The sequence below is a fragment of the Microcebus murinus genome, chromosome 10 (assembly GCF_040939455.1).
Source record: "Microcebus murinus isolate Inina chromosome 10, M.murinus_Inina_mat1.0, whole genome shotgun sequence".
NCBI lineage: Eukaryota > Metazoa > Chordata > Mammalia > Primates > Cheirogaleidae > Microcebus > Microcebus murinus.
In genome coordinates, this window is record NC_134113.1 from 33,041,868 (window position 1) to 33,060,640 (window position 18,773).

Consider the following 18,773-nt stretch of genomic DNA (forward strand, 5'->3'; position numbering starts at 1 on the left):
ATTAATGATAATAATTACATTAATTTATATTCTACTCCTCTACCAAGTAAGCTATATATTTCAGTCCATGGAGGAATAAAAGGTATTATATCACTGGGTTTGAAATTAGAAAAGATGGGTTCAAATTGCTGCTTTCCTTTGCTAGTTTTTGTGTGAAAAGCAAATTAGTTAAATTCTTGAGTCTCATTCATATTAACTGTTAAATAAATATGATCATTATAAATAAGAAAATATATTAAATATTAAAATTAATTTGTAAAGCTATCAATTGCTCTAGCAATAAAATGATTATGGTAATACATACTTTAAGTGGTATTAAATGGAGAAATTAATTGAAAAAACAAAAGTCACTTAGCAAAAGCAAATATTTTGCTTAAATATTATCTAAGTAAGGAAATCTCTTGGCATATCCATTTTATAAATGGCAATTTTTGAATGAGAATGTAACCTCTTTAATCTCTTTATAAATCATATGATAGACTAGAAATCTAGATAACAGATAATGGTGTTGGCCCCTTGTAAGGGAGTAGTAAGACCTAAAAGGAAAGGGACAGAAATTTAGGAAATTTGCTAAGAAAAGACAATATTGCTTAAGATGGATGGCATACTTAAAAGTATGCTGCTTCTGGCCTTATTTGACACACAGAAAAGGAAGACAATTCTATTTGGGAGCTGTTTTGAAATTATGCAATGAGAATATAAAACATGTAACAACAGACAATGAAAGTAACAGGTACTGTTCTTCAAACCCTCACAATATGCTAGGCAATATATCACATGCTTTAAATATATTTTTACTCATTTCTTCCTCACTAAATTTTTATAAGATAAGCATTATTATCACCACTTAACAGGTAGTAAATTCATCCTTAGAGGCTAAATAATTTACCCAAGGTCATATGACTTTAAAAACCCAGTGATGGTGGAACTGGGATTTTAAACCTGAGTTTATCTAATTTCAAAGATCTAGAAAAGTTCAAAGGCTTGAAGCAAGTTTTACATCTGCAGCCCATAAACTAACCACTCTCTGCATTTGGTGTGCAAAGCTAAAAGAAATATTTCAGCTTGATAAAGTGACAAGTTTTGAGACAGAGAAAAAGTTAAAAGTAAAAGAACTTTCAAGATACCAAAACTATTAAGTGGCTGACCCAGAGCTATGGAGTCCTAGGACCCAAGGACTTTGAAGGTTAAAAGATTTCTATAGAACAATAGGCTAAGCAAAGTATTATATTTTAGTTAAGCAACTATTAGGAGTAGGTTTCTTATAAGCTAAACCAATTAGACCATGTGTCTAGATACCTGAGACTTCAATATCTTAGTTCAATTGATTCTTCTTTTATAACTATGTGCAGGTGGTTATCATAAAGGACACTTACTATGCACTTACTGTGTGCCAGATATTGTTTTAAATGGTATACATTTGATCCCAACAACTCTACCAGGTACGTACTTCTATTATTACCATTTTAAGGATTAAGTCATGATTCAAATTCAGGCAAACTGATGCCAGAGACTGTATACTTTCCCATTACATTATGCTGATGTTATAGTAAACTAGTTACTACAAATTAAGCAAGTAGTATTTTCTTCATAATTATTTTGTTATTCAGTAAGAACTCTATTTTGCTAAAGTGGCTTGCCTTAAATTGCCACTTAGTAAATATATTGAGATCATAGTGTCTGCAATAATATCATTTTTTGACAATTAATTAGAATTATAGTGAGAATAATATTATTTCAGTTTTTTAGAATATGAATTAAGAAATGAACTCTATATAATTTTCTTATATACTCTAAAATCTATCATTCAATATCATGTAAGTGAGAGATGAAGCTTGCATATTTCAGGATAGTTGTTATTTACTTAGCTATTTATGTTTTAACATTCAGATGATACATTACAAACAGAAGTTTTGATACTCTGTAAAGTGACAGGCAATCATTTTGTTTTTGTTTTTTTAAGTTCATTTTTACCTATAATGTTCCAAAGTGATACTATGTGAGTTTTTAATATGTAATATATAAAATAGATAGCATTATTCACTATGTATGACATAGGTTGATACCTTCTGAATGGAATGTATAGTTTGAAAATTGATATAACTAGCACATTATGTTAATAACTCTGAAAATTTATCTTAGGGGAATAATTTTACCAGGTGAATAAACCTAAAATATTTCTTTCTTAACTATATTAACTACAGAAATGTTTCAGTGATCAGAATCTATAATCATGTAAGAAAAGTTCAAGCACTCTAAGATCTTTTAAACATAGAAAATATTTAAGAATTAGGCATACTAAAATTATTATTTCAAAAAGCAAGTTAAAATGGATCAAAATGTACTTGCATGCATTAATGGCTATGAATGATTATAATCTAATAAAGCCAAGTACCTGTGTGAAAAGTAAAAGTCAGAGAATTATTTTGAAGTTTTCCTTTCTTTGGAGAGTACCATCTGGATCATTGAATTTGTCACATTCAAAATTCAAGTATTGATTTTGTATTTGCATATACATATAACTATAATATCAATGAGTAATAAAACATTTTGAAGAATAACTGAATAATTACAATGAAGTGTAAGTTAATATGTGGAGTTTTGAGTTTCACTATACTTTGGGGAAGTTAACAAAATATGATATTAAATAAAACATGTTTTATACTAATGTATCATAACATTTTAGAAGATATTTGAAAATCTCTAGAGTGTAAGTTAAATGAGGACTTTGAAAAAAATTAGGCTCTATTCCCCTGAAATACCACAAGGAACAGATATTTTTTAAATGCTTATATTTTTTTAGAGTTAATAACTACAATGCAATATTTTAAACAAAGAAAACCGTTTTCTCCCCAAATTAAAGGTAATAGATGTGACAGGTTTATGAATACAAAGTCATCATTAATTGACATACTTAAACTATCATCTATCCAATGGAAATAGTTTTTAAAAGCATGGTTTATTAACAGTATAATATTATCTAAAATTTTATTATTTAAAAAAATTCCTTTAAAAATTAACTTTACATATAGTATCTATTAAATCAATTACAAAAGGCCTAAATACACTTATGTCATGTATAAGTCCACCTTTTTACAATTAGTCTAAAAAATTCTTTTAGCACTAAATGATCAAAGAATTCAATATGATCCACGGTGGGTGGGGGGAACAGGAGATATTGAATCACAGAATACAATTAAAATAAAATCCAATGCAGTTAATTTTAGAAATAATTTAATTTTGTTTATATCAAAAGATTTTAAAGGAAAAACACTCAAATACACAATTTTGGACAGATCTGGTTGCTGGCATCCTACCCCCTATCTGTAAAAGAATGCTTGTTGGCATTAGGTACCATCAATTTGTTTGTGATTTCTAAATTAATTCTGAAGGAAACCACAACTTACTTGAAGATCCCGCTGAGTGTCTGTGTGCCTGATTTTTTTTTTCTCTGTTCACAGACAAAGCACTTCCACTGGTCATGGAAGAAAGGTCTAAATCCGTGTCTTCTCTGCTTACAAGTCTTGCCTGGGAGCAATGGGAGAGAATGTATACAATCATGAAACAAAATATGGCATTTTCTGAATGCAGCTCACATTACCCCAAATAAACAAACAGGCTCTGTCAAACAACCTTCTTCAAAATGATACCACAATCCTTTATTGCTGCCCAGGCAGAACAAATGCACTATGTCAAAGCATTTTTTGCAAATAAGAGCCGATTTCAAAATTGAGGTTTGCTATTTGAGTCTGTACAACAAAAGAAAACATTTTAGTACAGTAATTTTTGATGAAAATCAATCTTAAAGGCAGCTGATGAAACTTTAAACAGCTTAACATCACTTATCTCCCAAATATATTATTTAATTCTTAATTGAATGTTAGAAATGCCATATTATATTATTTTCTGCAATATTTATTTTCTACCATTTATAAGTATTAGTATTTCAATAAAATTCCCTGTATTTCTGTACTACTAAAAAGTCACAGACAATCTCAACCTTTTCATTACAATGATTATCAATATAAAAATATTATACATTAAGACTAACTTTGTAATATAAATATATAGAAATTTCAAGACATTATTTTTAAGCACCTAAAGATTAGATTATTTGTTTTATCTCAGATTACCTTTGAAATTTTATTACTATCTTAGCCTGAACCTAAGGTTTAAAAGAATTGCTTATTACCTATAAAATATTGTTATACATAATGTAGTATGCCATTAAATAAAGATTTATCAGGATTCAGCTCTAAAATGCCATGATGGAAAGCAAAGCAGCCTCAAAGTAGCTGGCATTTAACCCAAACCACAGTATGCTTGAAATCCTGTGAAAAGCATTGTTCTTAATGTTTGATGTAAGGAAAATTTAAATACAGCAAAATAAAAGCATAAAGCCACCACTGTGGTTAAAAAGCTGTTTCTATATGATGAGCTACAAAGACTCAACAAGCCAGAATCTAAAATTTTCCAGGGGTCCTCAAACTACAGCCTGCAGGCCACATGCGGCCACCGATGACATTTATGATGACATTTATCCAGCCCGCTGGGTGTTTTGCTGCTGCCTGTCCTGCTTAGCAGTCGGTCCCAGGCCCACAGTGCACTCTCCAATGGCTCTCCAACGGTCTGAGGGACAGTGAGGGACAGTGAACTGGCCTCCTGTTTAAGAAGTTTGAGGACCCCTGATTTATACTCTTTCAAATTCAGATATTTGCTGTTCTTTTTTACTTCCCTCTTCCCACCTTCTTCCCACTCTCATGCACATAAACTTCTATTTATTTATTTTTCCAAGTTATTTTTAATTAGCAAAAGTTATGTTTATTTATCATGTACAACATGATGTTTTGAAATATGTATACACTATGGAATGACTAACTTGAGCTAAATAACACATACATTACCTCACATAATTATCATTTTTAGGTAAGTAAGCAAGTGTTGCTGTTGCTGAACTCAGAATAGAAACCATTCTAGAATGTAAGTCAGTTTTTTTTTTTTTTTTTTTTTTGAGACAGAGTCTCGCTTTCTTGCCTAGGCTAGAGTGAGTGCTGTGGCATCAGCCTAGCTCACAGCAACCTCAAACTCCTGGGCTCAAGCGATCCTCCTGCCTCAGCCTCCCGAGTAGCTGGGACTACAGGCACAAGCCACCATGCCTGGCTGATTTTTATATATATATATATTAGTTGGCCAATTAATTTCTTTCTATTTTTATGGTAGAGACGGGGTCTCGCTCAGGCTGGTTTTGAACTCCTGACCTTGAGCAATCCGCCCGCCTCGGCCTCCCAGAGTGCTAGGATTACAGGCGTGAGCCACCGCGCCCGGCCTGTAAGTCAGTTTTTTAATGTAACTGGCTAAGTGACATAATCGTATTGTTTAAAAACCTCAGTAGATAATTTTAAAATAAAATAAATAAAAATTGACTTCCAGTTTACACTTGAGTTTGTATGAAAAATGTTACTTTTTCTTTGGAAATTTATTTCAATTAGAACACAAGTACATGTCTAACATTCCCATTAGAATAACTCCATCAATAAGACTTAAAAATAGCCAGTCAAGAATTAAGGAGAAATGCAAAAATAATACCATAATTTTGTTGAGACTAGTTAGATAACAAGGAAGACATGTTAACTACATAAAGGACCCTCCTGCTGACTAAAAAGGATTTAACTACAAGCCTTAATGTTTAAAAATTATATTTATTTATTTAAATTTGATGACATAATTTTACTATGCCTATTTAGAAAGTAGAAATCCCATCCTCCCCTAAATGAGATGATACCTCTACATCAAAAATTTTGTGAACAAATACCTTCCCAAAATCTCATTATAACTTAAGTCATTAACATACAAAAGATGGCTTCTACCAAACTAGAAAATAACTAGTGTCAGTTACTAATTTGGTCAGATTATATAGGAAATCAAATTTAGAAGTGACATTAACAGGTACACACAATTTCACAATAGTGTCACTTAGCAGCTTAAATGCAAACCTAGAAATTTCATAAATGGGCTAGTTAGTTGCTTTGCAGAGCATCTGCCACAGCCCATATGCAATAAAATTCAGATACTATTTCTGAAAACATTGGCTATCAAACTGAACAACATTCTTCCTCTTACTATTAACATATAGAGAAATCATAAAGAAAATACATCTTCCACATCATGTAAAATGGATAAAGAGTCATCCCTTGGCATCTGCAGGGGATTTGTTCTCGGACTCCTGCAGATACCAAAATCCATAGATGCTCAAGTCTCTTATATAAAATTGAGTATTATCTGCACATAACCTATGCACATCCTCTGTTATACTTTAAATCATCTCTAGATTATTTATAATACCTAATTCAATGTAAATTCTATGTAAGTAGTCATTATATTGTACTGTTCCATATGTACATTTTATTGTATTATTTTTATCTTTTTTTTTTAGTATTTTCAATTTACAGTTGGTTGAATCTGTGGATATAGAATTAATGAACATGGGGGCTGACATATAATCTGAAGATAACTGATCACACACATTTAACATTTATTGTACAGAAAGATATGTTAAATTCTAAAATAATATTAAATATTTTCTATGGCTATAATGCAATAAACAGTCTCAAGTTAGTGTCAGATAACAATTTTCTAACATGCAATTCAATAGCAAATATTTATTAGACAGCAATTTTTCAAAATTCTTCTAGATTTTTGTTTTCTGAACACATCTCTCTTATAGCCCATCTATAGTATTTGCAAATATCTCCTATATTGTCAGTGTTATGAGGACTGTATATTTTAAAATGGGACTTTCCAAGCATTTAGATCCAATGTTGGAAACTTAAAAATAGAGAATCTCTCTTATTTAATAAAGAACAAGGATTTCTTCTTTCTTCTGCTTTATTTTCATAAACATTTTATTAAATATTTAGTTTAAAAAATTTTATTTTGGGAAGTGAATCTACTAAACAGAACACATAAAAACCAATATGTATGTACTTACTACTCAGATTTTTTTTAAAAAAGAGAAATCAAATGTTATAAAGATGAAGTCGTCTTTTAAACTACTTTGTAGTTTTCTACATATGTATTAAATTTTTTAGACTATTTTCAAAATAACATAAATAGTATCTTTTTTTCTGAAACTTTTTAAAACCATATATTATATCTGTGATTCCAGATTTGCTTCATTATTTTAACTGTTTGAATAATTTGCAAATTATGGCAAAATTACTATACATGCTATAAACATACCACCATCATTTTTGTATTATTTCTAGATATATGAGTTATTTAAAAATCTTTTTAATTTCAGTTAAAGAAAGTGAGTTATACATACTCCTCAATTCATAATATATCATCCTCTTTCCACAAACTCCTTTTATTATATAATAAGGCAGAAGCCATGTTATATTAATATAACATATGTGGGTAGGGAAGACACTTTAATGTTTTAAAGATATAAAGGTACAATTTACAAGTAATGAAATGCAAAGACCTTAAACATGAAGTTCAATCATTTTCAAAATTTTTGTTTTGAAATTTTGAAAATTAAAACTCCCATAGAAGTTGCAAAAAAGTAGAACTGAGAGTTCCCTGTGCACTCTATACCCAGCTTGTCGCAACGACAACATTTCACATAACCAAAGTATGATTAACAAAACTAGGAAACTGACATTAAAACAATAGTATTACTAAACTACAGACCTTAGTGGGACTTCGCCAATTTTCACATGCACTAAATTTTTTTACTTTATAGTTCTATGACATTTTAGCATTTATATAGTCATGTAACTATCACCATAATCAGGATACAGAGCTGTTCCATCTTCCCGAAGAAACTCTTGCTTTCCTTTATAGTCACATCTTCTCCCCAGTGTAATCACTGGCAACTACTCATGTGTTCTCTATCACTATTATTAAGTGATTTTTAAGAAGTTATGTGAATAAAATCATACAGAATGTAACATTTTGAGATTGGCCCTTTTTACTCAATGTAATGTTCTTGAGATCAGGGAAGTCTTTGTATGTATCAATAGCTTTCTTGTTTATTTCTTTCTATTCCTGTTTGTTGTATATCCATTGTATGTATGTACCACCATTTATTAATCCTTTCACCCACTGAATGATATTTGGGTTGTGTTAAGTTTTGGCTATTAAAAATAAAACTACTATAAACATTTATGTACAGTTTTTTGTTTGAATGAAACTTAATTTCTTTAGGAAAAATGCTCGGAGTAGAATTATTAGGTCATATGTTAAGTCTATATTTAACTTTATAAGAAGCCAACAGTTTTATTTTCTGGAGTGGCTATACCATTTTCACCAGCAATGTATGAGAGAAACAGTTGCTGTGCATACTTATAGCACTTGGTAATATCAGTATTTTTTATTTTAACCACTCTAATAGGTATAGTGGTATCACATTTTAACTATTTTCCTAAGTGCACATCTTTTATGGGCTTATGAGAGAAAGAAAGAGAATATGAATTTTTCTTCTAGTATGTGGTTTAGCTTTTCTTTTGATTTTCTGAATATGTCTTCCTAAGGAAGTAAATGCTTTAAAATGTCAACTACAATTTATTTGTATATATTTTTTTATTTTTTGGTTTATGATTTTTGTGTTCTAATAAATCTTTGCCTGTCCCAGGTTTGTGGAGATATCTTACTATGTTTTCTCCAATAGGTTTCATAATTTTAGCTTTTACATTTAGGCCCATAATTCATCTTAAATTCATTTTTTTAGTAAGGTATGAAGTAGAAATCAAGGTTATTTTTTCTTCATGTAGATATCTAGCTAACAAGCACTATTTGTGGAAAAGGTTATCCTTTACCTCCTTGACCTGCTTTGATACTTTATAGCAAATCAATTGATGCTACATATATGGGCATTTTTCTGATTCTCTATTCTTTTCATTGATAGATTCTTTTATCTTTATACAAATAAATAAGTTTGATTACTGAGGCTTTAGAACAAGTCTTGAATTCATGTAGTATGAGTTTTCTTACTATTTTTATTTCAAGATTGCATTAGCTCAATATTCTAGGTCCTTTTCATTTCCATATTTATTTTAAAATCAGTTTGTCTACTTGTATCACTTTAAGGTATCTCCATATTGCTTTCCACAGAGATTGAACTAGTTTGCAATTCCACCACAGGGCATCTTCCCAAAAGATCAAGTGTCACTTTATGAAAAAGACACCTGCACTCGAATGTTTATAGCAGCACAATTCACAATTGCAAAGTTGTGGAAACAACCCAAGTGCCCATCAATTCATGAGTGGATTAATAAAATGTGGTATATGTATACCATGGAGTACTATTCAGCTTTAAGAAACAATAGTGATATAGCACCTCTTGTATTTTCCTAGATAGAGCTGGAACCCATTCTACTAAGTGAAGTATCTCAAGAATGGAAAAACAAGCACCACATGTATTCACCAGCAAATTGGTATTAACGAATCAACACCTCAGTGGACATATAGGAATAACATTTATTGGGTGTCGGCAGGTGGGATGGGAGAGGAGGGAATGGGTATATACAAACACAGTGAGTGAGATGTGCAACGTTTGGGGGATGGTCATGCTTGAGGCTCTGACTCGAGGGGGGAGGGGGGCATGGGCAATATATGTAACCTTAACACTTGTACCCCCATAATACACTAAAATAAAAAATAAAATAAAATAAGTTTGTCTATTTCTACCAAAATGCTTTCTCAAATTGCACTGAATCTGTAGAACATTTGGGGAGAAATGCCATCTTATAATTTGAGTTTTTCAGCCCATAAATATGATAAATCTCTGAGTTTTTAAAAGCAGTGCTTTGTAGTAATCAGTGTAGAGGCCTTGCACATTGTAAAGTTAAAATTTATTATTAAATATTTTACATTTTTTGATACTGTGATGAATGAAATTTTTCAATTTAGTTTTTTAAAGCTTACTACTAGTACATAGAAAGTTGATTTTTTATTAATCTTTATTCTGTGGCCTTGTGTAAATTTACTTATTAGTAATATTAATAGTAACCTTTTTGTGGATTTCTTCAGGTTTTTATGTACAAGATGATGTCATCTGTGAAAAAATGTTATGTTTGTATTATTTTCCAATCAGATTTCCTTGTCTTATTCCTGATATTAGGTAGAAATGATTTGGTCTTTCAATCATTAAGTATGAAGTTTAAAAAATTTCCTCTATTCCTAATTTTTTAAGAATATTTACCAATAATGTGTTGAATTCTGTGAAAAACATTTTCTACATATACTAAAATCATTATTTCTTCACTTTTATATTAATATGGTAAATTACAGTTTTATTTTTACTAGATATAGAATTGAAGGTTGACACTTTTTTCTTTTAATACATCCATCAAATTTTAAAATTTTTCAGTGCGTATTTTTTATACATACAAAATTTTTATTCATCTCCAATCTCTTTTCTTCTGGAAATTCAATAACATATATATTAGATAGCTTGATCTTGTCTCAAAGAGGACTCAACTTTTTTAAAGACATTTTTCTCTTTCTGCCCCACTTTGGAAATTTTCTCTTGCTTTGTCTCTGAGTTCACTTATCTTTTGCAAGGTCTAGTTTAAGTTCAGCCATTAGTTTTTTCAATTAAAGTAAGATATTTTTCAGTTCTAGATTTTTTATTTTATTCTTTTTTAAAAATTCCCTTTCTCTACAAAGATTCCCATCAGTGTCCTTAACATGTAAATCTCTGAACATATTTATAATAGCTTTTTAAGGTTCTTGTCTACAAATTCTACCATCTGATTTATGACTTGATGTGTTTCTAGTGATGATTTTTCTTCTGCATACAGGGCATATTTTCCTGCTTCTCTGAAGGTCTAGCAATTTTTTACTGCATACTGGACCCCATGAGGTTATTTTTTGAGTGTCTGAATTTGTTATCATCTGTTATTTTTTCTTTTGGCAGGCAGTTGATTTATTTGTTGTTCCTTGTGATCCTTATGAGGTTTACATTTATTAGTGTGGATCTGAAGGAGTTGTTAATTTGGGGCTAGAGTAATCCTTTCTTAGACTTGATCTTTATGTGGTCTTAAATGAATACCTGAGATGTTCTCCAATATTGCTGTTCTGAACTCCAATGTTTCTCAGTTTTAGGTGGCCTATAGAATCTCTTTCCAGTTTATATGTTCCTAATAGATGTTCTTTTCTGGACCTCACTGAGTCTCACAGTGCACATTTGGAGCTTAGTATTTGGCCAAAGACTTAAGGAGACCCAGTACACCAATTTTTTCAGACTCTTTTCTAGTTTTCTGCCCTAGAAATACCAGCAACCATGGTTTGTACTACTTTTTTCTTTTTAAAAAGTGTTTTGTTTTGTATGCTAAGTTGCAAAGATATTATTCTTTATTTTATCTGTTTTATAGCTTTACCTTTCACATTTTGGATCTTCAAGCTTTCAGAATTCCCTCCACTATTTTAAAGGCTGTGTATGGTCTATATCCCCATATTTCTTCAATGCCATTTACTGAATGCCATTTACTAACCAATATGAGCTTTCCAACCTTTCCAATATCATGACCTCACTATTCATTTCCATTGGTCTGTTTATCTATGGCTGTGCCAGTAGCATAAAGTTTGCTAAGTATTTATATTTTGTGATACAAGTTGATCTTTATCAAAGTTGACATGCGTATTATTGGGCTTCTATTCCTCAATACACAGTTTAGGATGAGATTTTTCAGGTTCCTCAAAATCAGCTGTAATATTGGTTGGACCTTTTTAAAATTTATATTTGAGTATAATTGACACATTTTATGTATTAAGTTTTTACATTCATGAATAGTAAACTTACCTTAATATTTTCAAATCCCACCCAGATCATGTTTAACAACCGATCAGAGACAGTTACTGAGAAAGTTGCACCTGGGTAGCTTTCAGGCAAATCCCTCTCTGGAAATTGTCCTTAGCTGAAAAGAGTTGCCTTGCTTAACCACTTTGGTATGAGCATCGACTATAGTTGATAGCCACAGATGAACGCGCACAGCGACTTTAGCTGACAGCCGTGATATGACTTTTCTAATTTTTCATTTATCAAAATAAAATTGTGAACATTTAAAAATAACGTAATGTAAACATATATGTATATGTTACCTATTCTGATTTACACTACAAGTAAAGCTGCCTGTAAAGTAAAACAAGCTTTCAGTGCTTTAAAGCTTTCCTCATCACACAAGAGCAAAACAGATTCGTTGTCAATGCACAGCACAAACCATTGTGTGTACTATCAGTACCAGCTGTGGGCAAGGTTTTGCGGCCGGTGAGTGGCGTACCAAAGTGGTTAATTAAGTCACACATGCTCCTGAGGAGATGCAGGAACATTAAAGACTGGCCTTCTTGTCTTAACACATTGACTGCCACGCTTGAAAACATTTTTTTTCCTTGGGGCCACAGTATTTTATTACAAAAATAGAATAAAAACTTCAAAAACAAAATAATCCTTCTAATTTAATGAAAAATTTATTATTTACTGTTTTTTGTGCATGAGTTATACGCAACTTGAAAAATAGTTATCACAGCTCTCAAGCTCAAGAGACTCGTGAGTTACATATGCTTCAGGAAGCCCAGGGCTCAAAACTAGCATGACTTAAATACAACTCACATGGCAGTTAATGCATTAAAACTAGGAAAACACAAAGAGAGCCTTCCCACCACCAGAGCTCACTTCCTCTGCTGCAACATTATTGAAGTTTGCCGCCTTCTCCCTCTGTTCAATCCTATCTCTTTTATCTCTCACAGGAGTTGTTCCAGAAAGCTTTCCCCAATAAACTTCCTGCACTCAAATATCAAAATCTCAGAGTATGTTTCCTGTGGAACCTGAACTATAACTTTCTTTTGCAGGAAAATTTTGGAGTTTTGGCAGATATATTTAATACAATTAATAACAATATATACACATGTTTATATCCTTTACATTTTTGGATATAAAGAAAATGATATTTTATTTCCATTGTTTAAATTTCTGTTTATCATGCCCTATGCTTTGATCTTGCTTAGAGAAGACAGAGGTGTTATTTACAAGCTTTCTCAAAACCAAGAATTTGAATGTTTGTGCCTTATTCTTTTTTCAGTAGTGAAAATTACTGAAGAGTATCCTGGATAATATTTATCTCTATTATTAAGAAAGATGCCCATTGTCTTTTGGCATTCATTGTTTTGGATATAAAATCAGCTGTCAATCTAATTATTATTCCCTTGTAGGTAATCTTCCAATTTACTAATTCTTTTAATGTACCCAATCTAGAGTATATTTGAAAAATATTTTTATTTCCAGAATTTACAATTGGTTCATTTGTATACTCATCTGTTTTTCATTAACATTAGATCATGTTTGTTCCATAATTTTCTTTCCTTTTACTATGGATATTACTCTTATACATTTGAGGCTTTTATACTAGCAGCAGTGGTAGCTTTTCTTTTTTTTTTTTCCCTTTAATTTCCCTCTTAGTTGTAGTTTGGTGTCAATTCCCTGGCACAAGTGGGCAAATGGGGTGTTTCATTCCCTTCCCTAATACTCTGTTAGATATCTACTCTGGTCCCTTAGCCAGGACAGTATCCTCTTGACAAAAGCCATTGATCCCTGCTTTTGCAGCTGTTTACAAAAAAAAAAAAAAAAAAAAAAAAAGACATCTGTGTATTTCTGTTCCACTACCATTTACCTTGATTTTTTTTCCAATTGTATCTCTTCAAAATGAAAAGAAATTATTATGGCTATGTATTTGTCAAGTATTTGAATGCATTGGAATATAGAGAGATATGGAAAGAAAGGATTCACATCCAAACATTAATCTCATAAAAGCATTTTAATTGGTAATCTATCCAATTTGTTCTCATTCATTTCTAAATGTGTAATAATTAAATAAAATATCACATCTTTATCCTGAAATTTCTTGGCTGTTTTAATGTTCTTCATTTTTGCTCCAAAGTGGCAACTTACCAATCTGTATCAAAGTGTCAATCAATAATATGTATTATATTATAGCCTAAAGTAGCAATTATCCTCAGATAATCTGCATGCCACTTTCCTAAAAGGGTCTCTATTAAAATGCAAGAAAACATTTGCTGAGTGATTATTTCAAATCTGTGCATAGATTTCATAAATATTTTAGCTAGCTATTATCCTAATTTTTGCTTCTCTTTGAGTAAAACTCCTTGTTAATTATGAAAAAGATGACTATAACTGCTCTGGAAATCACAATACTCATTTCCATCAGAAAGCACATTATCTTTTTATATAAAATTATACACGTCAAAATGATATAATCAGTTTTCTTGGTGAATTTAGAATCTGAGCAAGGAGGAAGAGTTGGTTCTAAAGGTAAGGTCACCTGATGCATCCATTTTCACCTGCCAAGGAGGCCACATACTTCTGTCACTGGTCTGGGTACCCTCTTCTCTGGAATGCTCTGGAAACATACTGAAAATTTCTTGTTTTGTGGGATCCATTTTTTCTAAACTCCATATTGGCCATTCTCCTTCTGTTTACATAGTCTTCCTTCTAATAGCATATAGTATAATTGACTTTAGTAATGCATACTTATACTGTCTAGATTCTTCACTCTGGTTACCATGTTTAAAACTCTGTTGTCCTTAAAGCTCCAATAATTTACACTTTATTATTTAGAGTGTTTACCTCACAATTACTTGGTAAATTTTATATGGTACGATTCCCTGAGTTGTAAGAGTACTTTGCTATTTCCATTAAGTATAGTCTACAAATTATACTCTTTTAAAATATTCAAGAAAAAATACTTTAATTAAGCAATTTACCCATCCAGAGTAATTTTATTTTAAAATGGCAGCATGCTAACATTTTTACATCTGTCTCATAAAATTAATATTTTAAAGCAATGTCATAATATAAAGTTATATTACAAGTTGAAAAAAGATATTATTTTAACACACAGTTTTTTGAGATTACCCCAAACAGATATAGTTATGATATTTTCACAGTTTAAACTAATTATGGACATATTTTAAAGTGATATTTATTAAGCACTGGTATCCACAACATTTTTCTTTAACTTTAAACACAGTTCTTACCACAAGCTGAACTCTTCCACCATTAAGTACATCTGGATCTAACTCAGGCAAGAAGTGATTGCTGCATATTGACAAAAACAGAAAACATGTTATAATATAAATGTGTAGGAAGCATATGAAAGAAATGCCCAAATAAAAAGTTTGGGAGAAATCAGTTATTTATACAACAAAAATAATATTAAACAGTTTTCTTAAATTCTGTTACACACAAAGGTATATACAAATTTACATCTTTCCATAGTTTTCTTAAAATTCAGTTTAACATAAAATTTTAATTACTCAATAACACTTTAATACCATTCTTCTTTGCCAAACATAAACATGTACAAAGAATGACAATCTAAGTACCACTACTAAGTTACTACATTGTAGAAAATTTAAATGTTTTATTTACCTTTACTTATATCTTTTAGTTGTCTTTTGAAAAAGGCAAAGCTTCCTATTTTTGAAATAGCTCTAGTGTGTTTAATGCATTACACTAATGTTCACAATAAACTTCTGTTTAAAACTAAAACACTGACATTGGCTTTTCAAGAACTTCTGTTCTTGAAAACAATTTTTCTTAAAATATTACTATCTGTTCCTTTATGTATTATATTTTTTAAAGATAAATTTCATAACAATTGTTTATTGTTTCATATATTTAAATATAAATTATTTATTAGTAAGGGTATTGTTAACTATTTATCTAAAATTCATCCTGAAATATTTTTCTTATATAATTTCATCATACTACATGTATTCAAATGCTTTTAAATCTCCGAACAAGGCCTCTTATATCTAGTAAATATAGACAGTAAGCTATGGGTTCTATTTTATTTGTTTATAGTTGTAATGATGCTATATGCTATGGTTTAGATATGGTTTGTCCCTGCCAAAACTCTTGTTGAAATTTGACCCCCAGTGTAGTGGTGTTGAGTGATGGAACCTAGTGGAAGGTATTTGAGTCATGGAGGTGGATCACTCATGAATGGCCTGGTGCCATTCTTGTGGTAGTGAGCAAATTCTCACCCTGCAAAACTGGGTTAGTTTTGGTGGGACTGGATTAATTCCTATGAGAGTGGGCTGTTGAAAAGCCAGGATACTCCTTCCCATGTATTCGCTTTCCCTTTGATCTTCTGCCATATTGTGACACAGCACTAGAAGACAAGCGGATGTTGGCACCAGGTCCATTGAACTTCCCAACCTGCAGAACCCTCAGCTAAGTAAACCTCTTTTCTTTACAAATTATCCAGTCTCAGTTATTCTATTATAGCAAGACAAAATGGACTATGACACAAACCTATGAATTAAGCTAAATTGATTCGTAGCAAAATAAATTGCATTGACATTAATTTGAACACTTAGCAAAATATTCTCAAATATTGATACCTTTAGTCCTACTTCACAATGAAATATGATATAATTCAGATTATAAAATGTTTTAATTTCATCTTCATTCTTTCTTCCATATGATTTCCATATTTTTAAAAGAATTAAATGGATAGAATTGATCACATATTAAGGTTTAATATACATATGTTATCAAAAGAAGTTTTACTTTTAACATATTTGACTTACTGTTTAATTAAGTTTTAACCTTAATTATTAGAGGTTTTTCCTTGTGTATTTGTTACTCATGTAAAACAGTTATCATCCACAATGCTTGGAAATATTTCTGAAATTGTCTTTATATTCAATATTGGCTTACATATTTAATAAATGCATATAATAACATTTTTTAAAACTCTTTAAAGTAGCTAAAATGTAAATCTGAAAAACCTTGTCAAAATATCATCTTTGGCTTTTTATTTCCTCAAAAATTTGGTTCAGTATGCACATATATGCTTTATATCACATTGTTATGGGCTGAATTGTGTCCCCCCAAATTCATAAGTTAAAATTTGTAACTCCCAATACCTCCAAATGTGGCTGACTTGGAGATAGGGCATGGAAAGAGGTAATTAAGGTAGATGAGGTCACATAGGTATGCTCTAATCCAATATAATTGGTGTCTTTGTAAGAAGAGAAGATTAGGGGCTGGGCGCAGTGGCTCACACCTGAAACCCCAGCACTTTGGGAGGCTGAGGTAGGAGGACTGCTTGAGGCCAAGAGGTCATGAGTAGCCTGGACAACATAGCAAGAACCCGTTTCTGTTAAAAATTAGAAAAATTAGTTTGGTATGGTGATGTGCCCCTGTAGTCCCAGGAACTTGGGAGACTGGGGCAGCAGTAATACTTGAGCCCAGGAGTTTGAGGCTGCTACAAGCTGTGATTACACCACTGCACTCCAGCCTGGGTGACAGAGCAAGACTCTTACTCAATAAATAAATAAATAAATAGAGAAGATTAGGACAAATACAATATAGTTCAAAGGATGACCATGTGAAGACACAATGAGAAGATGGCCATCTGCAATATAAGGAAAGAGGCCTCTGAAGAAACTAAACCTGCTTACACCTTGGATCTTGAAAATGTGGCCTCCAGAACTACAAGAAAATAAATTTTTAATGTTTAAGCTACCCAATCTTTGATATTTTGTTATAGCAAACTAATACATACATTAATGTAACAAAAATTAATTGAGCACATATTAGGGTCAAGGAACTCTGTTTGTTGCTAGGGGATATAAACGTTCAATATCATGAACCTTGTAGCTCATTTATACCATGTGAATTAGAAAGATATTATTACCTTACTGTAAAGGAGAGGAAACTGAAGCTTTGGGGCATTATTAAATTTCAAATGACTGGTAAAGTGACAGCTAAAGGGGTGAATTATAACTGCTACATTTATAAATGATAACAAAAATAAAATAAAATACAACCCACTATATGATATTTAGAAACCATTATAATGAATACTATACTTTTTACTTTGTCTGGTTTATCTGTTGGTTTCAAGAACTACAGACTAGAGTTCTTCCCAAATATTTTAGGGTGAAAAATATAAAGAGTGATTAAATCTACTGTATCTGAAAGGCCTTTTTATTACCTAGCAACATGGTGGCCTTTGGTTATAAAGTCATGTTTATTTTAGCACAATTAACGTAGGTTTCACATTTGAAGATGTGTTTACAATATAAAAATACAATTTAAAGGAAATGACCTCACCATTTCATATTTCTGGAAGTAGTTGTTTCATGAACCCCAACCTGGGTGTGAAGCCACTGGTATGTATACTCTTTACTCCTTTCTAATTTTTCATTTGCAGTGGTATCCTTGTAGATAAAATCTTCTATACCTGGGGAAGAAATATGGAATGTTTATTTGTTTTTTAATGAGATCAAACTTTGGTCAAAGGAGTTCAGTCTAGTGGCTAATAATTTTATCACAAGAAATAAAAAACAATGACTAATTTATGGTAGCTAAATAATATCTGAAAGCAAAATGATGTCAGTCACTTACAGATTAACTATTCATGCTTGAATTTCAAAACCATCTATTTCAAAAAATAAAGGAAATATTTTAATCCATTCACCATTTTATAGGGCCTGTTTTTTAGTTTTTAATTTAAAAATTCAGAAAGTTATTTCTGATAGATAGTAAAGTTCTTCTAGTATAAAAAGAGTATCTGTTCCCTACCATGTTTTTTTTTAGGTTTTAAAGTCTAATTATTCTTGTTTCGGCCTTATCCACATATAGAATTTATAAATTATATTGAAGGTATTTGAAACAGAATTTTAATTTAAATAAAACTGAGCTTGGTTTGTGTAAGGCAATACAAAATTTTAAGCTAAGA

The 18,773-nt window shown here is 31.1% G+C and overlaps 1 protein-coding gene across 2 annotated transcripts in view; it reads right to left on the reverse strand.

Moving 5' to 3' along the window:
- The window catches only part of LRRIQ1 (leucine rich repeats and IQ motif containing 1), a 189,339-nt gene that overhangs the window by 15,458 nt on the left and 155,108 nt on the right, over positions 1 to 18,773 (reverse strand). Inside the window, exons 25-27 of one of the 2 annotated variants that reach the window (XM_012740832.3) lie at positions 18,146 to 18,275; positions 15,055 to 15,115; positions 3,408 to 3,528 (exon numbers count right to left, since the gene is read on the reverse strand). In XM_012740832.3, the coding sequence (XP_012596286.2) occupies positions 3,408 to 3,528; positions 15,055 to 15,115; positions 18,146 to 18,275 (312 nt within the window). Of the gene's footprint in view, positions 1 to 3,279; positions 3,529 to 15,054; positions 15,116 to 18,145; positions 18,276 to 18,773 lie in introns of those variants that run through there. The other variant, XM_012740836.3, reaches the window with a different exon arrangement.